This window comes from Rhinolophus ferrumequinum, chromosome 11, assembly GCF_004115265.2.
Source record: "Rhinolophus ferrumequinum isolate MPI-CBG mRhiFer1 chromosome 11, mRhiFer1_v1.p, whole genome shotgun sequence".
NCBI classification, from domain to species: Eukaryota; Metazoa; Chordata; class Mammalia; order Chiroptera; family Rhinolophidae; genus Rhinolophus; species Rhinolophus ferrumequinum.
In genome coordinates this window covers 5,359,052-5,385,409 of record NC_046294.1, presented here as the reverse complement: position 1 = coordinate 5,385,409, position 26,358 = coordinate 5,359,052, and the positions used below count along the sequence as shown (strand labels likewise).

The following is a 26,358-nucleotide window of genomic DNA, read 5'->3' as shown; positions in this document are numbered from 1 at the left end:
ATTTCAATGGCCTACAAGGTATGACACCTTCACCTCCACCCTCGTTCCTCAGGCTCTATTATTGACACTGTTCCAGCCTCCAGAACCGTAGTGGTTCTTTGCTATTCCTCGCACAGGCAGACATGTTCCGGCGCCAGGAATTTTTGACTTGTAGTTTTTGGCTGGAATGATTCCCCTAGAGGATAGCTTGCTTGTTTCCTGGTTACTTCAAGTCTTTATCACTACTATCCAACAGGCTGTATGTTTTATTTGTTAATCTGTTTCCACCATAATATAAGCTCCAAGAAGGATTTTTGGTACTTTTTGTTCACTGTTATATTCTTGGTGCTGCCCACATGGTGGTAGGGGTTCAATAAAATTTGTAGAATGGACATGCAGGCAAATATTTTCTTGAGTTTGTCACATGTATTTGTTTTTGATGTCTTCTGCCATGCAAAATCTTTTTATTTACACACGTTTTTAAAGTTTTCCTTTTTTATATATTTTTTAAAGGCTCACCTTTTGCCGCCTGACCTTTTGCTGCCTCAAGAACCGTTCTTTTGACCTACTTTTCTACTTTATTAAACTTTTTATTGTGGAAAATTTCAAACATACACAAGAGAGACACGTCTCATTAATCCTTGTTTGTAAATTCCCTAAAGACAGAGACGTGCTCTGATTTTTCACATCTTCAGCGTCTGCAGGACGTCAGGAGCCTTAAAGAATGTGTTTCCAAAGGCTGAACTAATGCCACGAGTGTTTCTCCCGGGGCAGATACCTATCACTTCTCCTCAGATCTCCCTGCCGTCGCAGAGGCTGTATGTAGTCCCGGGAGCCGTTTGTCGATAGAAGGTGTTTGTCCTGGTCTCTCCTGCCAGGCCCAGCCTCCCCATGTACGTTCTCTCTGCCTCCTCCAGGCGCGGGTTTGGCCTAGGCTGCCAGAATCGGACAAGCTCTGGCCTCAGACTGAACAAAGTTTTTCCTTGGAGCCCGCCGATCCCGGCCCCACCCCGGCCAGAGGCCGCCTCACTGACTAGGCCGCTCGAGCTGCCGGCACACCCCGCCCGCGTACCCACCTCTCCCCTCCCCCCCGCAGTGGCGGTTGGTCGCGCGCCGTCTTCCCTCTCCCACCCCTCAGCAAACGAGCGGGCCCCAGGCCCTCTGGGATTGGTTGCGCCTGCGTGCATCTTCTCTCAGCCTCTCTGATTGGCTGCAGGACGCGGTGGATGCAAGCCCTGATTGGCTAGATCAGTGCGCCTGCGCGGCGGGGTTCTCGGTCGCCAGCCATTCCTGGGGAGGACTGCCGGCTGGCTGGACGTTTCGCCTGTCGCTGGAGGAGAGGTCCCGGCTCTCCAGGAAGGCGGCTGCGGCGACAAAATGAAGATATTCGTGGGAAATGTCGATGGGGCGGATACGACGCCGGAGGAGCTGGCAGCCCTCTTCGCGCCCTACGGCACAGTCATGAGCTGCGCCGTCATGAAACAGTTTGCCTTCGTGCACATGCGCGAGAACGCGGGCGCGCTGCGCGCCATTGAGGCCCTCCATGGCCACGAGCTGCGGCCGGGGCGCGCGCTCGTGGTGGAGATGTCGCGCCCACGGCCTCTTAACACTTGGAAGATTTTCGTGGGCAATGTGTCGGCTGCATGCACGAGCCAGGAATTGCGCAGCCTCTTCGAGCGCCGCGGGCGCGTCATCGAGTGTGACGTGGTGAAAGGTAACGCGGAGGCGCGGGCGCGCGCGGGTCACTCTGCTTGTTAGCCACGCCCCTTTCCCGGGGGGTCAGTCACTGCGTGGTTGGGGGTGGTGGGGAAGTCGGCGGGAGCGAGGCCGGAGGTGTTGGGGGCGCGATGGGTTGAGCCACCCTCCTCCCCTTACGGTCCAGGCACCGTTCACAAAATGGGAGGAAGAGGCTCTGGGTGGGTGAGGTGGCCGCTGTTGGCTGAGCTACGGGGCCGGGGACGCGCCTGAGAGACTTGCGAGTGTACCGGGGGCGCGCCTTCCACTGTTCTCCTGGGCCTGGCACCGAGCGGAAATTGGGAAGTGACGGGCACAAGCCGGATCGTGGAGCGGGGAAGATCTCTCCATTCCCCACTTCCTCTCCAGACGTCGGTCAGAGCGAGGGAAGAGGGAAAAGGTGGGGGCTGACGCCCCGAGACCACCCTCGTGTTCCCTCCCGGTGAATGCTCCCGAGCGGAAGGTAACGGGGCCCTTGGTCGTTTCTTGGGCTGGGACCTTTTTAGTATTGTGTGCCATGGGTGTACTCGTGGGTACAGGACGGGCCCCTTCCGAACTACGCTGGCCTTTCAGAATTGTTCGGTGGGTTAGACGTGGTAACTCTGTGCTTTGTAGCTCCCTCAAACCTTGGGTTTTTTGTTCCTTTGGGCTCGATTTTACAAACTGGAAACCCTGATCTCTTGCCTGTGGAAGGCGGCTTGTTTTATGAAGGCCCCTTCTCCCTAGACTTGCCAAGGCCATGCCCCAGGGAGGTGTCATTCTTTTTATAAGCTTGGGGCATGTTTTCCAAGGGGGCATACTCTGGCTGAGGGGGGACGTGGGAAGGAGCGTGTGAGAGAGGTCTTCGTTAAACATTGACTACAACATTTATTTACTAGTCGTCTTTGCTTGAGTAGTTTAATCCTCAGGGCACATCCTTAGTTTGCCTTGGAGAAAATTGTTTCACCATAACTTAGGCCCGACTTCATTTTGGGACCCAGTTGGTTTTTTTCATAATTTGGGTTTTTACCCCCAAACTCTTTTTATGTTGGCAGGATTTGGTGGGACAGCCCTGTGTATGTGGCTAGTCTGTTCCTGTTAGGAGCAGATCAGGGTTAACTTTGCCCTTCCTTCTTCAAGGATGCAACCTGGGAGTATCCGATGCCCTCTCTACTCCTGGTGTTGAATTCGTACGTGCTCATACCCTGTGAGAAGTTTTGAGGATAGGAAATAAATGTGGGTGCAGGTGTTTATTCATTTCCACCAAGATACTTCATTTGCTGTCCTGGAATGGCACATCTTTTGGGCCATACTTTGTCCTTTCTGTAATTGGGGGAAGTGTAAAAGGTTGTAGTCTCCACTACTAGGGTCAATTCCTTGTTCTGCATTAATACTACATTCTATTTTCCTCAACTCAGGTTATGCAAGTCCACGGCTATCCGGAATCAGGCTTTCCTGCTGGGTGCTCTGAGGCAGGCTGTATGGTGCATGGATTTTTGCTTTTGTTTATAGTAAAAGAGTGGGAAGGGCCTCAGACTGGGGCACCTGGCCAGGAAATGGATGGGATGTATGGCTCATTATGAGAGTTCTGTGTTTAATTGACCTACTGTGTTTCTTTGTGGTTCTTAGGCAGGGTGGAGTCTAGAAACTAGCAGGGACAGTCCATGCAACTCACTGGCCAAGAAGCTTGCTTTCAGGCGGTAGAGAATGCCGAAATTTTGCCTGAATTTGTTTGGGACTGACAGTGGCAGTGGGGGGGGGCAGGGTGAAGTGTATAACTGCAAGTATTTTTTAGAACTCTTGACTGACTCCTTGTGAGAGAGCAAAAGTTTTGTGCCTTTTGTCTCTTTGTAAATGTGATTAGCAGAAACGCGTTGACTTCCTCAGGGAGTGGTGGTCAGCTTTTATTTACAGTTATGCTGATATGTAACAGAGCTCCTGACATACTTTGATTAAGGGACTGTGGGAAACATTTGAGCATCATATCCTTCACTGATTCCTTTCTATCTCTTTGGGATGAAGGAAGGTGAAGTTTTATAATTGGGAATGTAGTAGAGGAGAGTAGGTCTGGCTCTATAAATAGCTTATTCATTTCTTGGGCTGGGAATGGGCATTTGATGGAGTCTTGTGTTGGCTGTCAGGCCTTCGAAAAGCACAGAAGCTTGGCATGGCTCAGGACATCCAGTTCTGTTTATTTCACAGGGAAAAAAACATAGTTGCCTGGTTACCCCAGGAGCATAGTAGATATGATTTGATTTGTAGAGTAAAAATCTCCATAGCAACAGTGGATTGTAACCACTCTCCACAGCTACATTCTATTGGGTGTTCAAAGATGAAGTAGAAGTATGAGAGTTGCTGACAGGTAGGAACCATTTAGACCAGGGGAAGTCCGAAAGGTGGAAGAGGAAACTCTTCTTTACCTCTCCTTTTTTGTGGATGGCCAGTCTACCTGCTATGCACAGCTTTGTAGATTCAAGTTAGAGGTTTTTACTCTTTAGGATAGCAAAACTCATTTTTCTGGATTCTCAAGTTGGTACTGGGGGAATTGTAATGCCACTTAGATCATTAGGAGATCTCTGTAAAAGATTGCTAGTCCATTTAAGTGCAGTGGATTTCCTTCAGAAGTCATTCCTTAAACTAGGTCTCCAGGCTGGTGGGTCTCTGGAATTTTCTAGATCTGTTTTTTTCTTTCTTGTTCTAGTAGTTGGGTTTCTAAGAATCTTTAATAGGACTAGGCCTGCCTTTGGCTGCTCACTGTGATAGGATTAGTTAGCCGTTATGTGATTGAGTCAGTAGGAAACCTATTGATACTTCCCTCCAATATTAGGCTTAGGAAATTTGTGATATAAACTGGTTATAATTGTATCTGATGGCTTTAAAAAAATCAGTTATGGCGAGTAGTTTGCAGTAATTTCCAGCAGACTCTGCCCAGCCGAACCTTCTCTTACTTTAATAAATCTTCTCTCTCTCTTTTTTTTAACTTTTTATTTGTGTTAAGAGTGTTTTTCCAGGACTCATCAGCTCCAGGTCAAGTAGTTTCAGTCTAGTTGTGGAGGGCGCAGCTCACAGTGGCCCATATGGGGATCCAACCAGCAACCTTGTTATTAAGAGCACCGTGCTCTAACCAACTGAGCTAACCGGCCGCCCCCAAATCTTCCTTCTCTTTAAAAAACAAAAACAAAAACAAAAAAACTTCAGTTATATAGCTCATCTGGGTGATCAATTGAATTTCATGTGAAATCTCAATTTTCAAATTTCACAACTTTCTTAATAAAACCCAACTAAGTAGGGAGTAGATGTTGGGATGTCCTATTGCTCTTGTAAACCCATTGAAAATTTTTTTTGTTGGGTGTTTTTTCTAGCTCATTCTAGTTTCAAGTTAGTCAGGAATGTAGTATGGTTCTTTAACATTTTCTCACAGTGCCTGGAGTTTTGCCCCATTCCCATTAATCTGCCTATAAGCCCCTGCCTTCTGCTTGCCATTGCATTCTCCAGTTGGTGTTGCCATGCCCTGGAGGGTCAGCTCAGCCTCAGCTTTTAAAGATATCTCCTGCCACCAGCATCTATTTTTAGCTCACTTTACCCAAAATGGAGGAGAGAGATCAGGACAATTCTAGTGCCCTGTGGCTAGGCTGAAAGGAACATTTTTGCTTTTCCCAGTCGGTAGATAGGAAATCAGGTTCTGGCCCTGGGTGTGAGGACTGAGAGTTGTGATAGTTCATTTTTTTTTAATCTCCTCTGTCAGGTTCCAAATTTGCATGTACAGATGGTGTTGTATCTCTTGTGTTTTATTAGAGATGAAAGATAATATTCTGTGGGAAATAAGCCTATGGTTATACCTAGGCTTGAATAATCATCATAATCCTTTATCGTTATTTAGCTATTTCTACTTTACAGGGTAGTTTTATCTTCTTATTTGAATCTCCTAACTCTTGAAGTAGGTAGGACAGATTTGTCAGATGGAGAAATAAATTGTTTCTTATGAGCTTATAGCAAGTCAGTGATAGCTGGATCTGTAACTGAGGCCTTTTATTTTTTAGCCCAGGATTCCTTGTGCTGTACCATATTTCTGACTTCTACCTGTTGATTAAATTTTTATTCTCATTTTTTTGGGAGTCTCTTGGTGGCATTGTGTTAACATCTGCAAAAATATCTTGCTTTGTAGGAACAGTGAGAGAGGGCATCCCAGTATGCAAGTTTGTAGAAATTGGGACATTTATTTAGAGGTCATTAAAAAAGATTTTTTATTTTCAAGAATGGAACCTTAATTATTTCACCCATGTAGTTCTTTATTTTCTAAACCCATGTGAGAAAGTTGGGGTCCTGGTACTTGAAGTATATCTTCAACTAGCCATAGGCCCAGATGGGATTAAGTGCATGGACTGACTTCCCACAGCACGATCTTACTATTCTTCATATCCTGCTTGCACCATTGTGGTTTGTGAGTTTGGTTGTGAACAAGAATTTCTTCCCACTTCTCGCCCTAATAAAATTTTCTCTATGTGGTAGATGGGTAGGTCTTTGTGTTCTGTCTTAGAGCCTATCCCACCTCAGCTCATTCAGATCCTGAATGAGGACTCAGGGGTAACCAGTTTAGCAGAACCTGCTAGCTGCTGTAATTGCAGCTTCTTCCCTTGAAGCTGAGAAACCAAATCTTTCCTGTAAATGGTCCTCTCTGAACAGGAGCCCAAGGGGTAAGGCATACCTCTGTCCCTTGAAGAGGAACCAGTGGAGGCTGTAATGTAGCCTGGGGGTGGGAGCTTTGGCCTGAACTCAGCCAGGAGATTCAGTTTCCATTCCCACATCTCGATGGCTTACATGGGGTTCAGCGTCTCCCCTTTCTAGTCATTTTACACAGTCCTGCCTTATACATTAACTTCCCAGCATAGACCGGTATAGTGAAGGGGCATGGAGAGCTGGGATTCTGTTCCTGACTCGTAACTCGTTTTGATTGGGTGCAAGCCATATAAATTCTTCAAACATTTTACATGTTTGCTCACCTGTAAAATGGGGAGAATAGAATGATCCTATGCTTTGCCTACCTCACAGGATTGTTGTGAGGCCCAGTGAGGTCTTGTATGAAAGTGCTTTGAAAACCGGGAAGTACTGTGGGAAAAGGGGAGAACAACATGGAGGAATTTCGTGAACTATGCGTTGCAATCTATCTCTCTTACCTTAATTGGACCCTAGGTTGAGACATGGGTCATGCCAAGACGTAAGTGGTCATTTCCAGTGTTTGAGAGTTAAGCCTCAAAGGTGAGCAGTAGTGTTTGGTGATTTTGGGTTAGAGAGTACTGAATAAAGTGATGCAGGCACCCTCTCTGCGTTTTGTCTGCTGGTTATGCTTACAGGAGCTGTGAAGATTTTTATCCTGTGTTGCAGTTCGTCTTTGCCCTTTCTTTTACCAGGAAGTTGGGTCAGGTGGCAGGGGGAAAAGGGAGAATGGGGAGAGGGCCACAGGCACAGGTTGCTGCTTGGGACAGTCAGAAGCTTTGTTATGAGGGAGCCACGTTTTATGACATACTCCTGGAGAGGAGGGTTTGGAGGCCTGGAGGTAGCTGGCAACAGCTGGGTGCTGTTGGTGTGTCCAATTTGGGACCCAGCAGGTAGCATGCCCTGCCCCCCTAATTGCTAACCCTCTGTCTGCTGCTTTATCAGACTACGCGTTTGTTCACATGGAGAAGGAAGCAGATGCCAAAGCCGCCATCGCGCAGCTCAACGGCAAAGAAGTGAAGGGCAAGCGCATCAACGTGGAACTCTCAACCAAGGGTCAGAAGAAGGGGCCTGGCCTGGCTATCCAGTCTGGGGACAAGACCAAGAAACCAGGGGCTGGGGATACGGCATTCCCTGGAACTGGTGGCTTCTCTGCCACCTTCGACTACCAGCAGGCTTTTGGCAACAGCACTGGTGGCTTTGATGGGCAAGCCCGTCAGCCCACACCACCCTTCTTTGGTCGCGACCGCAGCCCCCTGCGCCGTTCACCTCCCCGAGCCTCTTACGTGGCTCCTCTGACGGCCCAGCCAGCCACCTACCGGGCCCAGCCCTCAGTGTCACTGGGAGCTGCCTACAGGGCCCAGCCTTCTGCCTCTTTGGGTGTCGGCTATCGGACTCAGCCCATGGCAGCCCAGGCAGCCTCTTACCGCGCTCAGCCCTCTGTCTCCCTCGGGGCCCCATACAGGGGCCAGCTGGCCAGCCCTAGCTCCCAGTCTGCTGCAGCTTCGTCACTTGGCCCGTACAGTGGAGCCCAGCCCTCAGCCTCGGCCCTCTCCTATGGAGGTCAGCCAGCTGCGGCTTCCTCGCTCAACTCCTATGGGGCTCAGGGCTCCTCCCTGGCCTCCTATGGCAACCAGCCATCCTCTTACGGCGCGCAGGCTGCTTCTTCCTATGGGGTTCGTGCGGCTGCCTCCTATAACACCCAGGGAGCAGCTTCCTCCCTAGGCTCCTATGGGGCCCAGGCAGCCTCCTATGGGGCCCAGTCTGCAGCCTCTTCACTGGCTTATGGGGCCCAGGCAGCATCTTACAATGCCCAGCCCTCAGCCTCTTATAATGCCCAGTCTGCCCCATATGCCGCACAACAGGCCGCTTCCTACTCTTCCCAGCCTGCTGCCTACGTGGCACAGCCAGCTGCAGCTGCTGCCTATGCCAGCCAGCCAGCTGCCTACGCTGCACAAGCCACTACCCCAATGGCTGGATCGTATGGGGCCCAGCCGGTTGTTCAGACCCAGCTGAATAGTTATGGGGCCCAAGCATCAATGGGCCTGTCAGGCTCCTATGGGGCTCAGTCTGCTGCTGCAGCCACTGGCTCCTACGGTGCTGCGGCTGCCTATGGGGGCCAGCCTTCTGCCACCCTGGCAGCTCCTTACCGCACTCAGTCGTCAGCCTCATTGGCTGCTTCCTATGCTGCCCAGCAGCATCCCCAGGCTGCTGCCTCCTACCGTGGCCAGCCGGGCAGTGCCTACGATGGGGCAGGTCAGCCGTCTGCAGCCTACCTGTCCATGTCCCAGGGGGCCGTTGCCAACGCCAACAGCACCCCGCCGCCCTATGAGCGTACCCGCCTCTCCCCACCCCGGGCCAGCTACGACGATCCCTACAAAAAGGCTGTCGCCATGTCGAAAAGGTACTGTATGCCCCCCCGCCTCTGCCCCCAGCTGGGGCTTAGGGCAAGGGGCTGAGGTTGGCACGGGAGGGAAACTGGAGCCATCGGCCCCTCCCTTGGTCTTCTCTACTCCCGTGGGATGTCCAGACTTTGAGGGGGTGATGTCTGTGAACTTTCCTGGTCACCAGAGTTCAGGTGGAGCATAGTGCTCAGCCTGGGGTGGTACCAGCTGTTCAGGCTAGGAAAAGTGTCACCTGTCTTGCTAGCCCAAGTGCCATTGGAGCTACTGCCTACAAGATTGTGGCCCATAGCTGTTCCCACTGTCTCTAGGGTCCTTAAGCCTGTTATGTGGTTGTCCTGGCTTTGGTGGGGGTGGGTTTCAAAGAGTAGTCCCTTTGGCACTCACTGGCTGATGGCAAGGTGTATGAGGTGCGTCCACTCTGTGGGAAGTTGGGGACCTGGCTTTTGTCCGCCGTTCTGTTGATAACCAACCACGGTTTTTCTGTGCAGGGCCCAGGGATGGGGATTGTTTGTGGTTTGGGAATGTAGACTAAAGTCCACCTTGGCCAGTTCAGAAGGGAGGGCTTCAGTGGCGGGCTTGGTTTCTTGCCCTGGATAGGGTGATGAGCCTTCTGACAAAACCTTGTTTGTTGGACACCAGTTTGATCACACCCTCCCTATCCCCATTGGCATCTCCCCCATGCCCACCTGGAGCCCTCCCCTCGATTGTCTCATTCACCAACTGTCTTCTTCTCTCGACTAGGTATGGTTCCGACCGGCGTTTAGCCGAGCTCTCTGATTACCGCCGTTTATCAGAGTCGCAGCTTTCGTTCCGCCGCTCGCCGACAAAGTCCTCGCTGGATTACCGTCGCCTGCCCGATGCCCATTCTGATTACGCACGCTATTCGGGCTCCTATAATGATTACCTGCGGGCAGCTCAGATGCACTCTGGCTACCAGCGCCGCATGTAGGGCCGTCCTGGGATGGGGGCATCACGGGGAGGGAAGGAGAGGAGTGGGGTAGGCTGCAGACCCAGGAGCTAACCACTGGCCCAGATCTCTCCCGTTGGCGGTTTTTCATCCCCTCTACCATGTAGGCCTTCCCCAGGAGACGATCCTTTTGAGTGTTCGGCAGTAACCTACTTCGTTCCTTCGCCTCAGCAGCAAATCTTGCTACTGGCTCTAGATCTGCGGTCTCCCCTCTCCCCTGCCTCCCATCTCCCAGGATGGGAATTTGTTTTATGTTTTTATTTTTTCCTGGCTCCCTTTTATTTTTGTGCGCGATATTTAAGGTCGTCTGGATGGGGAAGCAACCTACAGCTGAGGTCGGCGGCGCCTTTTTCTTTTTAGATATGAGGGAGGCCTGGAAAGGGTTATCTTAACCATTTCCTGTGCGCCAAGCGGTGCCAGCAGTCCAGGGGGCCCTGACTGTCCCTCTGAGACTGTGTTGAGACTGAGTTCCTGTTGGGACAGTCAGTTGGTGTATGTCCAAATCCCTCCTGTCCCCTGATGTTCTAGCTGATGCTGAGTGGCACAGTCCCACTTCCCCGTCTCCCCAAGTAGGTGGTATTAGAAAACCTTAATTTTTTTTCCCTTTTGTATGGACTACAAATAAAACTTGGGGCAATTTGCAGTTTGGAAACCTGGTTGTCATTGTCTTGATTGCACTGTTTCAGAGGAGCCAGTTTGACATCCAGGAAGATGTGACAGCAAAAGGGAAGGCAGCCAGAGAACCCAGGGCAGCTGAGGAAGGGGGTTTGAATGTGGGAATTCGAAAGAGTTCCCTGCTACTCAGAAGGACTTAGCTCGTCGTCGTCCTGCTGGTCTGCCATCTTTAGACTGGAGAGTCCAGACCAAGTTGCTTGGGCTTATTCAGCCCTCAGCTTGAATTGCACCAACAATGCATGAAATGTATTGCCCGTTTTCCTCTGCGTATGCTTGACCATTTTCCCTGACTTGTTTCCCATTGAGAAACAACCTGTGCTCCAGCAGGGTGGTTCCGGGGTTTGGCTTCTCAACTGAGAAGTGGGGAATGGGCTGCTTTGGTGCTGACGAGGCTTCTGGATCCTTCAGGCAGTGGGCTTGAGTTGAGTGCTGGAGCTGGGACCTGGAAAGGAGCCATTAGTGGGGTGGGGGTTCTGTCGGTGTCTGGTACTGCCCTGTGGTTGGAGGAAGGATGGGTGGGACACTTGGAAGCGGGTGCGGGAGAGTCTGGCCACAGCCGTGGTATTTCGCCTGTTGAACATCACCGTGGAGCGTCCTTCCTGCGTCCTGCCTGCCTTATCCTAGTCACCTGAGACTCACTTTCCCTGTCTCCATGTTAGGGTTTACAGTTTTCTTGCTGGGTTTGTATTTGAGGCTGTCATGATAGACTGGGAAGGGGTTGAGGTGCACGCATAAGCAAGTAGGGATGCTGGGATAGAGAGGAATTGCAGAGCCTTTCTGTCCTTTTATTCCGGGACTGGGGCTCTAGTGGACCTTGGCAAAAAAATATGGCAGTTCCCGCCAGGGACAAGATGGGAGGCTTGGGATCAATGATGGGTGAATGGAAGAAGACTGGGGGGGGTGGGGTGATAACAGGACCACCTGGTGATGTTCCTTTGGGGAAGGCGGCTTTAGAGATTTGATCTGGGAGCCTGCTTGGGGCAAGGTGATTTTGGGGAGGTGTGTGTCAGCTGGAGTTCAGATGGGTTCTCTTCGGCCTCCTTCACTGGCTTCTTGCGAACTTGCCCATGACAGAGTAGTTTGACCCAGATGTTCTCCTCGGCCCAGTGGGCAAAAGCGTCTGAATGGCCTTTATAACCATGAGCTCTTACTTGTGGATGCTAAGTGGGGTAGAGTCGGGGTACTTGGGCCATAGCTCTTTTTCTTCTCTTTCTGTTCACTGCTTTACCTTTAGGTGCTTCGCTCCTCTTCATTTCTTTGTAGGCCTGGGAGGGGAGTTTGATAGGGTTTCTTGTCACTTTTCTGGGTGAGGGTGGGTGATCTGAGGGCCAAGCTAACAAGCTTAGCTCTGGTTACCACCCTGGAAGATGGAGAGTTCATTGATTGTAAGGCTGTGACTGTGGCTTGTGTATTTGTAATATTTCTTTGTCAATGTGGCTTTCTGTCGTCTTTCTCTCCATTGAGGGTTCTGCCACTGTCCCAGCCCCATGGTTCCTGTGAAAAATCAGCTTAATGTGCTCCTGGGGTCAGTGTTGGTGCTCTGTATTGTAGCCCAAGTTCTTCAGTGACCTGGCCTAGATGATACTTTATAACTGCCTGTCACCTTTTGGTCCTGATGCCCTTGCTGCCACGGGCTTCTCATTGTTTAAGCCAGAAAGAGCTACAAAGTTAAATCATTTGTCAATTTCCTTTCTTGCAGATTGTTTTAAAATTCCCTCCCCTCTTAAATTATGCTGCCTGTGTTAATCCTATAGTCCACTCTTCATACTGTGCGTTTTGTGGATTTCTGATTTCCAGGGTCCTATAACTTGGAGATGGTTGGGTTGAGTGAATGGGAGGACAGACATTTCATGTATATTTTGGGAAAAGGAGTGGGGAATATGGGCTCCCAGTAGCCTTCACATCTTTGCTCTTTTGCATCTGTTACCTCTACGACTTGGCATTTATTCATTGGACAAGTTTTAGATGGTTTATTCCTGGAACAAGACCACATAGAAGTGTTTTCTGAGGTTTGGACCTTGTTTCAAATTCTGTCTGGGATAGGCCTGGGGCCCCATTCCTTGTGCTGGAAGTAATGGGACTGTCACTGAGGGGTCACCCTCTGGGTAGGCGACCTTTTAGTCACGCCTGTCAGTTAAGCTCTGCCAAAGTCTGCACAGGTTGTTGGTTCTTTGGTCATTTTGTTCTATCAAGCCAAGTAAGCTGACTATCACATGGGATGGCTGAGGTTATAATGAAAATTTCCTAGATTTATGGACTAGTATGCAATTGGAGTTCAGGTAGTAGAGAAGATAAGATGGATGGCAGGTGGAAAATTTATATTCACCTAAATTCTTATAGGTACCTTTTAAAAGGTCATAAAGGGTAGAATCTAGAGTTTCCCAGGGGGGGAAAGTTCTTAAATGATTTTAAGTCTAGCCCTGAGTCATTTGAAATACTGTGCCTGTAGTGCAGCAAGTACAGAGCACTTGGGCTGACCTTGAGGAATTTACGGTCTCGGGAGGCAGGACATACCTCAGTGAACTAGTTAACAGTTAATAAGCAATGCTAGGAAAGTGGTAGGTAGGGAAGGTGAGGATGGGGCAGTCCCAGTAATTTGATAAAAACTTTCTGGAGTTAGATTTGAAAACTGACTTGGTACAGAGAAAATGACTAAGGGTATTAGTACTAATAAAATCAGGCTTCTTGAGTCTGAATCCTGGTTCTATCACTTAGTTGTGTGATCTTGGATGTGTCAGGACTCTATCTCAGTTTTTTCATTTCTAAAATGGGAATGGTAGCTAACATTTACTCAATACATGCTAAGCACTGTTAAAAGTGCTTTTCATATATTTCGTTTACTCTTCATTGCAACCTAAATGTGTTAGGTATTCCTAAACCTATTTTATAAATGGGTAAGTTGAGGCTGTAGGTTAAATAACTTTTCTTAAAATCACATGGTTAGAAAGTAATGGATCAAGGAATTGAACCAGCCTTTTTGAACCATCCAAGACTTTGCTTATTGTAATCATTACAATAATACTGTTGGAAGGATCAAATGAGAACAAGTGACAAGTGTAGGGCCTCGTATGTAGTCACTGCTCATTAAATGCTAGCCATCTCATGGAAATGAGTTGGAACATTCTCAGGAGATTGGGATGGCCTGCCTAGTGGAGCACACGGCTGAGGAGAGGGTTTGGGATGTAGGTGTGAGTGCAGCACATGTGAGTAATAGTGAAAGACAGTGGATTTTTGTAATGAATGCTACCTAGGAGTGACGTAGGCCACTGGACCACACTAGTTTGGGCCCCCTCCAGTCTCAGGCAACACTGTACAGTGTCTTGAGATCAGATTCTCCTGGGTATGGAGAAGAAAAGTCTGGGCCTGCAAAGACATTAAGCAGGCTAAGAACCTGTAGCTTGGAGTGGGATTGGAGGGGTAGGAGGCTTGCTTAACTGGCCTACTGGCTCCCTTTGAACATCCCTGGAGAATACTGGTTTTTAATTTTAGCCCTTGTTAGACCAGTAACTCATTTCTGGACCGGGAGACATTTATTAGGTGTAAAATTATATATATTCACCCCTAAGGCTATGAAATTAATACAGATTGCTTATTCACATTTGAGTGGTTTTCACTGATGCCAGTGTCTCCCCCCTAAATTTGAATTTGTCCCTCATTTCCCTTTCAGGAGTCCAGGTCCCACACTTTTTAATTATTTTTTTTAATTTGTTTCAGGTGTACAAAACAATGTAATTGACATTTCACCCCTCACAAAGGGTAACCCCCCTCCCCCAGTCTATTGCCCCTCTGACATTGTATATATCTATTACAATTCCATTGACTATTCCCTATGCTGTACTCCATATCCGTGACTACATATATTATAGTTGACATACAATATTACTCAGCTTCAGGTGTACAGTGCAGTGGTCAGGCACCCACACTTTCAGTCTCTTCAAGATCTGCAGCCAGAGTATGTACAGAGGGTGCCAAACCAATGTATACACATGTTAAGAAAGGAAAGAACTATTGAAATTGTAGCACTCAAAACATACTGATAACAAAAGATGAATACAAGTCACGTGTATACATTGTTTTGGCACGCCTGGTATATATGCTTGATTGTCAGAACCTTAGCTTTCTACATGACTTGAGACAAGTCACTTTATCTTTTAGGGGCTTGGTGACCTGATCGGCAAAATTGCATCTACAGTGTTCTAGGCAAAGTACTTTTAAAACATTCCATTCTCTGTAAGTAGTTGGGGTGGTAAGGTAGAGGATTTGGAACAGATGTCTTTAATTTAAAAAGCATTTATGGTTTTTAAGGAACAGACATTAAGTTCCTTCAGTACTGGGTAAAACACAGTTGGGTAGATGAACATCATTACGGAGACGCTAGCTATAAATCTTCCTACCTAAAGCTTCATTTTGCAGCATTTGTCAAGCTGGTATTCCTGGTGATCAAACGCTGTAGCATAGGTTACCCCCTGGCTTTTGGGCACCTGCTTATTCTGTTTGAGAGAGACTGGAAAGTACTAGCTGATAAGAGTAAACGTGCTTGTTTTTAGTACTAAGTGTCCATCTTCTTAAGCTGATATTAACTGAAAATCCAGTAATTTCCTTCCTTTCGGTTAGCAAGAGGTTAACTCGTATGCATTCATTCATCCATTTGTTAACTTCGCAAATATTTGAGGGCCTACCATGTGCCAGGTGCAGTTCTAACACTGTGGACATAGTAGGGAGTAAGAAAAGGTCCCTGTCCTTGTAGAACAAGTATTTGCTGGGGCAGGGGGTGGGAGGAAGGCAGAAAAGTGAATGACCAAATAGGATTTCAAATGGTGGTAAGTATTTGGAAAAAGAACATGGAGTCATGGGGTAGTGTGCCAAAGTAGGGCTGGAGTAGGGGAATGTCTTTAGATGGGTGGCCAGTGAAGGACCTGGAGAACATTGCAGTCTGAATGAACTTAGGACAAAAAGGCCAGTGTGCTGGATGGAGAACAGTTTGGGGGTGGGGGTGCTAAAGAGATTGGGAGATTCTGGAAAGAACCAGATTGGGTTAGGGTGAGTTTGAAAATTTTCAAATTGCAACGGGTCTTAAAAAGCAGGGGGATGATTTAATGTGTTTTACCTGGTTGGATGAGCTTACAAAATGAAACACATACCACTAGACCTAGAGGGCTTTCAGAAGGTAAATCAAATCATTAGGTTGGGTGATGGGGGGGGGGCAGTGGTCTGTAAACGCCTGCGTTTTGATCCTGAGAAGATTTATATTCCCAGTCTCCTATCGGACGTGGCGAGATTCCTAGTTTCATACATAGAGTGAGTTGATCTCATATACTTGGGTATTTTGGAAGAAAGTTTATCTCCAGGGATGTTGGGACACAAAATATTTTGGAAAATCAAACTGAAAGGAGCTGAGAGGATTTCTATACCAGATGCCTTCCTCTGTGCAGATTGAGTTGTGACCACCTCCTAATGCTGACCCCTTCAAAAAAGGGCACACAAGCAGCGGACTAACATGGAGTTGGTTTTCTTCATCACTGATCCTATGGTTTTTACTCAGTCTCAGTGTCAGCATCAGAGTCTGCAATGAAAATGGACAAAGATCAGTGACCACCACATCTGTAAATGTTATATTTTGACATTTTTAGGTCCTTATCATTTTTCACTCCAGAATAAGTTCTTGACCAGTTTTCACCATTTGATTTTAGCGTCTTGTCAGGTTTTAAAACCCATTTCCATAACCCTTACTTCACCTTTCTCTCTATGACCCCAATCCCTCTTTTTTTGGGGGGGGCGGGGGTTTGCTTTGGACGTTCTACTTGTGTCATCTCCTCTCCTAATGATCCTTTTCCTCATAAACAATTTACTACTACTGTCATGTTTTAAGTTCGTATTTTAAGTTCTTCCACTTGTACCTGTCCCTCTCTGCTACTTAACTCTCTTCAAAAGTTGCCTTGCAAAGAAAGGGTCGTTGCTTGCTCAATGAATATGGGATTATGTGAAGAAGCCAAAGGATGAGAAAGAAAATGTGATGGGGGAGCCAGACCCTCTGGAGAATGCCGTTTTGATTGTACTTTGTTTATAGCTGGTTGTGACTAGGCTCTTCCCTCTAAGGTCGATTCTAGGAGTTAAAACCTACGGCTCTGGCTGATGGCGCCTAATAAAATAAAACAAAAAACTTTTCTGCTCCAGTTTTTTCTCAGGGTAGGGTGGGGGTGTTTTCTCAGTCTCCAAGGTCACACGGAGAAGCCTCTTCATGTTGGACTCCGGGAGGGTGGTCTCCTCAGTGCCTCCTGAGTACTGCAACCCCAACCGGGTCGTTATACCCTAATTGTATTCTCCATTAACCGTTTTCTGAGATCCTTTCACCACCACCTATGAAAGTAATTTGGGGGAGCTCGGGACTCCCAAAACTACAGTATGGATTCTTGGTCAAAGGAGGCGGTTGATTTCTTCAGGAGGGAGCCTTCGCTATTTTTCTTACCGGCCTTTGGGTCTGCCTAAAGCAGTCATCCTGGCTGCGAGGGGGTGGTTGGGGAGTTTAGAGGGCGAAATTTGGAGTAGAAGGCAAAATAGAGCGCGGAATGTTGTCAGGGTGTGTACATGGAAGTGGCGAAATGAGTAAGCTTAACAAAGTTGGCGCCATGAAGCTCAAGATCGCCACACCTGGCTCCTAGCTCGCTCTGCCTAATGGCGGGTCGAACCCCGCCGGCGAAGCCCACGTTTGTAGTTCCTCCCTCATGCTTGCCTCTTACCCAATCAGTGACTTCGGCATCGCGAGATTGGCGCTCATTGGCTTTCGCATAAAAGCTCAGGGATTACTGACATTTCCACCTCTTCCCGGCCTCTCAGGTAATTGGCATTCGTGGTAACCAATCAGGAAGAGGATTCGCGGGAACGTCTGCCTTTTACTCTACTGAGGGGCCAATACGGTGGTAGCCTCACCCCCTCTCTACCCAGAGTCACTGCTGCGGCCGCCGCCATTTTAGCGTTTTGTCAGAAGGTCCGCACCGCGAGGAAGAGTTCCTGCTGGTTCCCGTGCGGGTGAGAGACTCCGACCCCTTTCTGCAGTTTCTTTTGCCCTGTTAAATCTTATCTCATTCCTTTGGGCTTCAGGGGTATCCGAGTGGGGTCGCGGCCTCCGCACCCGTCACTGAGAGCCGACTTCGGTGCTCGGCATTGGCGCGGTAAGCCTGAAGCGTCCCTTCCCCCACGACTCCCCCGAGAAGACCTTGCTTTCTCCCACCCTGCTCCCTACCCGACTTGGCTCGGTTTCTTGCTTCGAGGTTCCCACCGAGATAACCGCCCTTCCCTTAGACTTAGGAATTAGAACCCCGTTTCGAGAACTTCTCAGACTCTGAGACATTAGTATCTGGCTCTTGAGTCTGAAGCCCCCTTCTCTGCACGCTTTTCTCCATTCTGCGGGAGCTCGTGGGATGGCACCCGGAGAGGCGGTCCCCACTCCGGCACTTCCTGTACCCCTCATCCCTCGCTATCTGGCCCAAGTTGCCCGTTCGCTGCTTCCAAAGGAAAACCCCAAATCGTAGCCCGCTTTTCCGGAAATGGTGGCTACTTCGGTTACGAGAGGAAGAGCCAATTCATAATTTTAGGTAGTCAATCCAGCCAGACCTTTGTTTTCTGACTGTCCTCACAGTGGATAGACGAGCCCAGTGCCCTCAGCGTTGTATTTATGCTCTCATTTTCATTACCATTCTCCTTTGAAACTATCCATCTCTTACCAAATCCTTTGTCTACTAAGGACCTCTGTTACACAGGTTTTTATTGGTTCTATAGCCAGTACTGTAGCGGGCCTCCTTATGTCTATTTCCCTTTCATTATTGTATGGAGGTGGGCCTGTGAGAGAGGGAAAACTGTTTGGAAATACTAGCTAGAGTGAAAAGATAACGACAGCATTGATTTTTTTTTTTTTTTTGAACTAACCTGGGCCTAAGGTCTTTTTAAAATTTTGTTCTCCTCTAGGTTTGTCAAGATGGTGAAGCTGTTCATCGGAAACCTGCCCCGGGAGGCCACGGAGCAGGAGATCCGTTCACTCTTTGAGCAGTATGGGAAGGTGCTGGAATGTGATATCATTAAGAACTACGGCTTTGTGCATATAGAGGACAAGACGGCGGCCGAGGATGCCATCCGCAACCTGCACCATTACAAGCTGCACGGGGTGAACATCAACGTGGAAGCCAGCAAGAATAAGAGCAAAACCTCCACCAAGTTGCATGTGGGCAACATCAGCCCCACCTGTACCAACAAAGAGCTTCGGGCCAAGTTTGAGGAGTATGGTCCAGTCATCGAATGTGACATCGTGAAAGATTATGCCTTCGTACACATGGAGCGGGCAGAGGATGCGGTAGAGGCCATCAGGGGCCTTGACAACACAGAGTTTCAAGGTGAACCACCCTCTATGAGAAGAGGGCTGAACACAAGGCTATATGCAGAAAATAGGTTGGAAAAGTAAAGAGAGAGGGGTTTGGAGTAGAGATACAGCTGGTGGCTGGCTGATGGTGAAGAAGTAAGTGTGGGTGATGGACCTAAAATGGAGAATGCATGGGATTTAGAGGCTTTACCTTAGGCAAATCAAGGCTCTGGGAGAAAAACCACTTGGTTTTAGTGTGGAGCCCCTAAGCCTTTATAAAAATTTTTATTATTATTTTTTTAATGCATACTAGTGCAGAAATCCTTTCCTCTGAAGATTTGCCCAGTTGTCTTTTGGGCGGGGTGGGGTAGTAAAGTATATGGCAGTGTTTCACTCTGAATTTATTGCCCCAGCACAGTGCAGGCATACCTCGGAGATATTGCAGGTTCGGTTCCTGAGCATTGCAATAAAGCAAGTATTGCAGTAAAGCAAGTTAAAAGCGAGGCGTAACCTCTTGGTGGTAGAGGGTCTTGCCTTCAGTTTGAAAAAAAAAAACAAACGCAACATCTGTGAAGCGCAATAAAACAAGGTATGCCTGTATCAGCATTTTACATACGAAGAACCTGGCAAAAGTTGCTTAAGCAACACATTTAGCAGTAGAATCCTTGTTAAGCTGCCCCACCTCATCCCAACTCATACATAACTTTTCAGTAAAAATAGTCTTTAGATAACTGGTGTTTTTAAGAGGTTCAGTTTTGAGGATGAGGCCACTCTAGAATTAAACTGATTTCAGGAGTTTCTAAGGAGGAGGTATTGAGATTTTGGCAATGCCTCTTCACTGGTTTGGGGGGTGGACTCTATAACATCCCTCCGTGAGCACTTAGATGGGTGTTACCTTGAAGCCTTGACTAGATGAATTGTTTTAGTGTGCCTGGAAGGCAGCGTGTGTGATGTTGTGGATTGTCCCTTTATTTGGAAGGTATTTTCTTGATTTAAGCTCTAAGTTCCTTTGGTAAGAGTGGCAGTCGGGAAGGGGTTGGTAACGATGAGTTAACTCTCCTTTTTACTGCCTTTGGGTCCCCAGTGTCCAAAAAGAGCCTTTTCCTTTTGATTGTAACTACTTCCAAGTCCTTGCTGCATTTTTAACCTACATTCCAATCTTTTTAGTCCAAATCAAGGTACTGGCTGCTGCTTTCCCTGAGCAGTCATATTGTTAAGAGGCATTGCTGCTGTCTTTGCTGTTTATTTCCCTTAAATTGGACCTTTCTTAGAGCTGGAGGTCTGATCATCATTCCCCCAAGTAACGGGTGTCCTGTCATGGGTATTGCTGTGGATTGCAAAGAAGTATCACATGTCTCTTGGGTCTGGTTTTCCCTTTTTTAATTGGTAAGTTGAGAATTATTTTGTGTCAACAACTTAATTGGGAGCAAAAGTTGCTCTTGAAGAGGATTTGTGGTCTGATACCTAATTTTTGGACTCTTCTGTTCTTAAACACAGTCAGAAGAGGTGGTGCTGTGTGCTTGCTTACATGTGTAAGGGAGGAGCAGTGTGGACTGATTTCAGGGCAAATTATCCTTGTAGCACTCTAGGCTCTCTGATGCTACCTATACTTAGTTATTTTTGCCCCATTTTCCTTACTATTATCCCCATTCTCCTTAATACTGCCTGGTAGAGTATGTCTAAAGGAGCAGTATTTATTACAATGGTCTTTTTCCTTTTCCTTTTCTCAGTATTGGGTATACAGTTGATCCTTGAACAACGCTGGGGTTGAGGGCACTGTCCCACCCCGCCCCAATCAAAAATCTGAGTATAACTTAAGCTGGCCCTCGCACAAGCAGATTCCCATCTTCAAGTTGAAAATATAGTTGACCCTTGAACAACACAAGTTTGAATTTCGCATAAGTAGGCCTGTGCAGTTCAAACCCGAGTTGTTCAAGGGTCAACTGTATTTATTTTTTTTAAAAAGCATCTATTTTAGATATTTTAAAGACTTTTTCTGGCTTAGATCAGAGTATTTATTAATGATCTTTATGTTTTGAATGTGTTTGGTTGGTTCCTTGATTACACTTATTTTCTGATTTTGTGGCCCTGAATGCAAATGCCAGAGGAACATAGGTTAACACTTTAAAGTACTGAAATATTTAATTGCATATCTTAACTGTTAACGTGCAACCTACACTTAACCAGATGTAATGTTTAAACCAGAACTTTTTTGGTGTTTTGGTCCTTCCACCCCTTTTCTAGCCTACCAGAACCTAACTTTAATTTTGCAAGTGAAATTCTGTATTTATTACTTTCTGTAACATGAGATAAATAGGTGACCTGTTGACTCCCCTGATTTTGTCGATTCACTTTGACATTTGTGTGTTTGGGTGTGTCACACAGCCAATTGCATTTGGCAAGTTTTTGCTGGAATTTTGCTTACCATTAAATTGGTAGATCATGTTAGGTGGAAACTGCTTCTGTGAAAAGGTTTAAAACTTAAATTTTTTCAGAAAGTTTCATTTTTTTGTTAGGTTTTCAGAAGTAATACTTTTCCAGAATACAAATTTTAATTTTCAGCAGAAAATAACATTACTATTAAGTGTATGTTCTTAGGACCTCAGATTTCTAGTCTAAGGAGAAAAAGTACTTTAATCTGCTAAAATGAACGGTTTGATCCACTAATAATACAGGATTCTCCACTTTTTTCACTCCACTTTTCTTCCAAGTTTTTCGTAATCTTTATAAAAATTTCAGGTATCTTGTGAACTTCGGCCCTGTTTCCTTTGATTCTACTAGGGGCCATCAGTCTGTAGGTTGTAAAGAATCCTTGTTAGAAGAGCAGAACCAGCAATTTATAGGACCCAGCTAAAGGGCAGGCAGGCCTTCAACTTGTATTCCTCCCCTCTCCCCCAAGTGTTTTTTTCCAGAAATCTTGAAAATTGCCTGTCACACTCAGCCATGAATCAAAATCTGGATTCTCTGTTAGTGGTAACTTTAGTGTCTTGCTCTGTTCTCTTCGATTTTGGGGTAGGGTAGGGTGGGGTAGGAGTCTGGAGGACTGGCCTTTGCATTCTCCTGCTTAATGAAATTAGAGTCTTGATAGTGAAGATTGGAGGTGTCAATCTGTGGAGCGCTGTTTATTGTGCTTTCTTTTGACTTTGGGACATTGTTCAGAGTACTTTTTGTCCACAGCTACTTGGCAAAGGATGAGATGCTTGTTTTTGAGCAAGAGTTGTTTCCTTAAGCATTAAACTAGGTCTCAGAGTGGAAACATTTCTTCATCCAATTGATACTTGTCTGAAATCAGGTCATTATACTGAATTTATGTATTGGACTTTTTTTTTTTTTTTTTAAATCTTTCTGGTGTTGAGCCCTGTATTAAGAGTTTCCTAGGTAAAAACTGTTGCTATGTATGACCAGTGACTGGGGTAGGGGCTGGGGCTATGACTAAGTGATAGCAACCCTTCTTGCGTCTGTTTCTTCAAGGCAAACGAATGCACGTGCAGTTGTCCACCAGCCGGCTTAGGACTGCGCCCGGGATGGGAGACCAGAGCGGCTGCTATCGGTGCGGGAAAGAGGGGCACTGGTCCAAAGAGTGCCCGGTAGATCGTTCGGGCCGCGTGGCAGACTTTACCGAGCAGTATAATGAGCAGTACGGAGCAGTGCGTACACCTTACACCATGAGCTATGGGGATTCGTTGTATTACAACAACACGTACGGAGCGCTCGATGCCTACTACAAGCGCTGCCGTGCTTCCCGGTCCTATGAGGCAGTGGCGGCTGCAGCTGCTTCTGCGTATAATTACGCAGAGCAGACCCTGTCCCAGCTGCCACAAGTCCAGAATACAGCCATGGCCAGTCACCTCACCTCCACCTCTCTCGATCCCTACGATAGACACCTGTTGCCGACCTCAGGAGCTGCTGCTGCTACAGCTGCTGCTGCTGCAGCAGCCGCTGCTGCTGTTACTGCAGCTTCCACTTCATATTACGGGCGGGATCGGAGCCCCCTGCGTCGCGCTACAGCCCCAGTCCCCACTGTTGGAGAGGGCTACGGTTACGGGCATGACAGTGAGTTGTCCCAAGCTTCGGCGGCCGCGCGGAATTCCCTGTACGACATGGCCCGGTATGAGCGGGAGCAGTATGCGGATCGGGCGCGGTATTCAGCCTTTTAAAGCTTGAGGTGAGAGTGGTGGGGTGTCCCCTGTTCTGGTTTTGCCAACCCTCCTGCAGCCTAAAGGCTCAGTTGGGCTGCCCTGCTTGCTTGCTTTTTGCAGGGTTAGGATAAAGTTACTAGCATGGTTCAGAGGCTAGGCAGAAGTCCTAACTACTTAACTTTTTGAAACATGTAAAGATCCTTAGCCCTCATGGCTGTTTTTCCAGAGCTCCTAGTTGTGGGAGTCTGTCTGATTCTGTGTCTGGAAAAGCAAAGAATGGTGTGATGAATCTTGGGTCACACCTATGTGCTGTAATCGAACTGAACCTGTGACCCAGACATTCAAACTCAGGTGTGCTGTTTTTCAGGGCCTTTGTTGAAATTTATAGGTATGTGACATTACTAAGGTCTGCAAGTTTCCTGTTTTTCATGCTGTGTGAAAGGTCTGCTGCGACCTGTAGTGATAAAATCCATAACTAGTTAACTGGTCATCACTGCTCAGGTTCCAGTTTGGATGAAGACTACCCAGATGGCATCATCTCAATCTTGAAGCAGTGTGTTTCTGACATTGCTGAACAGTTCACCCCCCATGAGCTTTATAGAAAAAACTTACTTGATGTTAAGTTGGGGCAGAGAGGAGTAGAAAAGGTGTCTTCTTTTAATGTAGAAAATTGAGTTCAACGAGGAATCTGAGGCATAGACTCAAATCCAACTTCTGCACAGCTCAGATTCAGGTCCTGAATAGAAGGCCCACTCTATTGCTTTTATCTGCGAATCTGTCCTGTAAGAAGAGCCTGTTTACTGTGTTCCAAACTGTCCCTATAGTGTTATATTTGACATCTCTCCTGTTTAGGATATGTGATGATATAAATCAGCATGCAGACCTGTTAATTTTGCTCTCGTTGTAATGTTCAAATCCGGGTTTGGGAGGTTGGCCTTATGCACATCACTCCCTTCATCTTCCCACTAGTTATGGGCATTTAATCCTCTTGAACCACCAGCGCTACCTTGAGTCCTGGCTTTTTCCTCTACTGCACACTTTTAAGCCTCATGGTCCGTTTGGCTCTACTTGAGTATATTCTCTTTTGATGCTTGCCAGCTTTGGGCTCTAGGTATTTGAGGTTGCTGTTGTATTAAAGGGTGATTCCCAATGCCCTTAGTTTTGAGTATCCCCCAATGTGTCCCAGACATTGATCTGTAATCCTGTAGTAACAGGGTGGGTGCTAGCTACTCCATCATCTTTTCTGTTGGGGCAAAAGGTATGTAACTTGCCCAGGGTTATTAGATGGAAATCACTCATAGGGCTAGAAAATAAACTTGATGTGTAGCTTACACTTGATCTCCAGTACATTCTTTTAGTTTTTTTATTTAGGCAAGAGTTGAATGCCCTCAGGTCTTAACAGCTTGTTCAGTTGATGGTACTTTTGCCTAGACCTTGAATGGTTTTTAACTTGGACCTTGGTAGTAGCTCTCAGAGTCAAATATATTTTTCACTTGTTACACCAGAGAGCTAATTGGAACCTTTCCTTTTTCCTTGCCTTCCAATGACAGTTTGTGATGTGGAATTACCTTCTCTGAGCAATGCTAATGTGCAGAGAAATGCAATGTGGCCTACTCATGAAAGAAAATTTGCTATTTAATTGAAAGAAAAGCCCCATTCTGGGATTGCTTGACCTTCCCAGTTACTCTCTGGCCTTCAAGCTCTTTTCACTTTAAGATTATTGTGATATTGGGGATGTACAAGTAAGTAAATTTAAAAGGAGTTAAATTACCAGACATTTTTTGACGTTTAAGTGGGAAAGCCCTTTTGAGCTTTGCTGTAAAGCCCCTGTGTTGTGCTCTCTTTCAGGTGGGATGTGTGTGGGCTGAAATTCCAAGCTGCGGTTGTGCATGAGAATACACTCTTCATGGTACCCGTCTCCGGGACGTTCTCGGCTCTGTGCGTTCAGTCCCTCAGGAACCGTGGACCTTAATTGACCTTGTTAAGTCAGACCACCTCTTCCTTTCCTCTCCTGCCCCTTTCCCTGTTCTTACTGTCCTCCGATGCTTCTGTAGCTTCCCTTCATGTTCTGTTCTAGCAGGCCTCGTTGTGTGCAGAAGCTGGGGGCGGCTACGCTGTCTCCCCATCTCCTGCTTCCAGTGGGTGTTGGATTTGAGAATGGCCCTGGTGAGAGCATCACTGCTTCTGAGTCTTTGGCCCAAAGGCTTGTGGCAGGTGGACACCTAGAGTTGGATCACTTGTTTTTCTTTCCTGTGAAATAAATGGTTTTTCAACTTAGGGTATGTGTGCTTCGAGAGAGTTCTTGCTTTGGGCTTGTGTCTGGATTTTTTATTTGTCCCTGGAAGAGAAGGGGAGGGTGTAAAGTTGGATACGAAGCTCTGGGTGAACATCATTGTGGTTATTTCCTTTATTGTATGTAGGTGGTACTTCCAGGTGCCTAAAGAAAACGGTTATACGGAAGAACCCAGGTAGGCAGCCTTATTCCAGTAAAGACTTCCTCCCACTAGTCCATCTTTATTATAAAACCAGTTACTTATTAATATTTTTGAAATGTGGGTCTTTTCCTGCTTGAGAAGCAGTCATCACCCACCCTTTACTGTTACCATTCCAACCTCCCAATCAGTGCATCTAGACTGACTTATTTCCAAGGAAGTCTAAGAAAAGGAAGGTCACCTTTCACTTTTCATGTCGTATGGAGAAAGAAAACTATGGCTCCAACAGCATTCTGCTACTTCTCTAGGTCAGTAAGGAACACGTTTTAATGCCTTTCACCATCTATTTGTATAACTCTGTCAAACCCCTAGAATCCCACTAGCACCTCATTACTTGTACTTAACAGTCTTTGGAGTGATAAGCATAGAAAAAGGACCTAGCAATGAGTTTTAGACGGTTTAACGATGAGGGGGGTGGACGAGTGCAGAGGAGAGCCACTGCCTCTTAGTTCTGTGCTTCTATCAAAACAGACTAGCTTCCAGATTTTTTTTGTTCCTTGCTCCAGTGTTAACATATATATAGTAGGACTGTATCTAGTTAGGGCATTTCCCAGAATCATTCATTCGACAAATTCTGAGCACCTACTGTATTCCAGGTATATAGTATACTTTTAGGAAAAGTGGAGTGTGGTGACGGGAGAGAAGAAAAGAGCTGATCTTGAGTTGGGTGATTTCTCATTTTTTCTACTTAATGGTTCTACATGACTCTTAATTCATAGATGGTCTAGATGGGAATAACTATTGGTAATTGTAATTTATTGAATGTTTGCTCTATGTGAAACCTGTAGGTGTTTAATGTGATATTCTATGCAATCATTTTTTTGTCAGAATCTTTCTATTGCTTCTATCCTCAGAATACAAATAATTGCTGAACATGGAAGCTGCCTTTGGTGAGATGTCAGATGATTAAGACAACAGTTCCAGG

The 26,358-nt window shown here is 46.9% G+C and overlaps 2 protein-coding genes across 7 annotated transcripts; both read left to right on the top strand.

Moving 5' to 3' along the window:
• The first annotated feature begins 1,223 nt into the window (after positions 1-1,223).
• On the top strand, positions 1,224-17,420 carry RBM14 (RNA binding motif protein 14). 2 transcript variants are annotated; one of them, XM_033121718.1, is made up of 3 exons: positions 1,224-1,693; positions 7,351-8,809; positions 9,552-10,429. In XM_033121718.1, exons 1-3 carry the CDS (start codon positions 1,357-1,359, stop codon positions 9,757-9,759), a joined length of 2,004 nt encoding a protein of 667 aa, XP_032977609.1. In that variant the 5' UTR covers positions 1,224-1,356; the 3' UTR covers positions 9,760-10,429. The 2 variants fall into 2 exon arrangements, with proteins under 2 accessions (XP_032977609.1, XP_032977610.1); XM_033121719.1 differs by lacking the exons at positions 7,351-8,809; positions 9,552-10,429 and adding an exon at positions 17,287-17,420.
• Positions 17,417-25,219, top strand: LOC117031250 (RNA-binding protein 4). Of its 5 annotated transcripts, XR_004424485.1 has the most exons (5): positions 17,485-17,621; positions 18,415-18,836; positions 22,274-22,967; positions 24,492-24,683; positions 24,790-25,219. XR_004424485.1 is itself a non-coding variant. In XM_033121720.1 (4 exons), the coding sequence occupies exons 2-3, from the start codon at positions 18,425-18,427 to the stop codon at positions 22,957-22,959; spliced, it is 1,098 nt and encodes a 365-aa protein (XP_032977611.1). In that variant the 5' UTR covers positions 17,417-17,621; positions 18,415-18,424; the 3' UTR covers positions 22,960-22,967; positions 24,790-25,219. The 5 variants fall into 5 exon arrangements, 2 of the variants coding, with proteins under 2 accessions (XP_032977611.1, XP_032977612.1); XM_033121720.1 differs by lacking the exon at positions 24,492-24,683 and having other exon boundaries at positions 17,417-17,621; XR_004424486.1 differs by lacking the exons at positions 22,274-22,967; positions 24,492-24,683 and having other exon boundaries at positions 18,415-18,958.
• Positions 25,220-26,358: the final 1,139 nt, after the last annotated feature.

Bases quoted from the DNA above. Each gene is read 5' to 3' on its own strand.
- RBM14 (XM_033121718.1), top strand. From the start codon at position 1,357: ATGAAGATATTCGTGGGAAATGTCGATGGGGCGGATACGACGCCGGAG. The intron at 1,694-7,350 runs GTAACGCGGAGG...CTGCTTTATCAG, and splicing joins CGAGTGTGACGTGGTGAAAG to ACTACGCGTTTGTTCACATG. The intron at 8,810-9,551 runs GTACTGTATGCC...TCTCTCGACTAG, and splicing joins GCTGTCGCCATGTCGAAAAG to GTATGGTTCCGACCGGCGTT.
- LOC117031250 (XM_033121720.1), top strand. From the start codon at position 18,425: ATGGTGAAGCTGTTCATCGGAAACCTGCCCCGGGAGGCCACGGAGCAG. The intron at 18,837-22,273 runs GTGAACCACCCT...TGTTTCTTCAAG, and splicing joins TGACAACACAGAGTTTCAAG to GCAAACGAATGCACGTGCAG.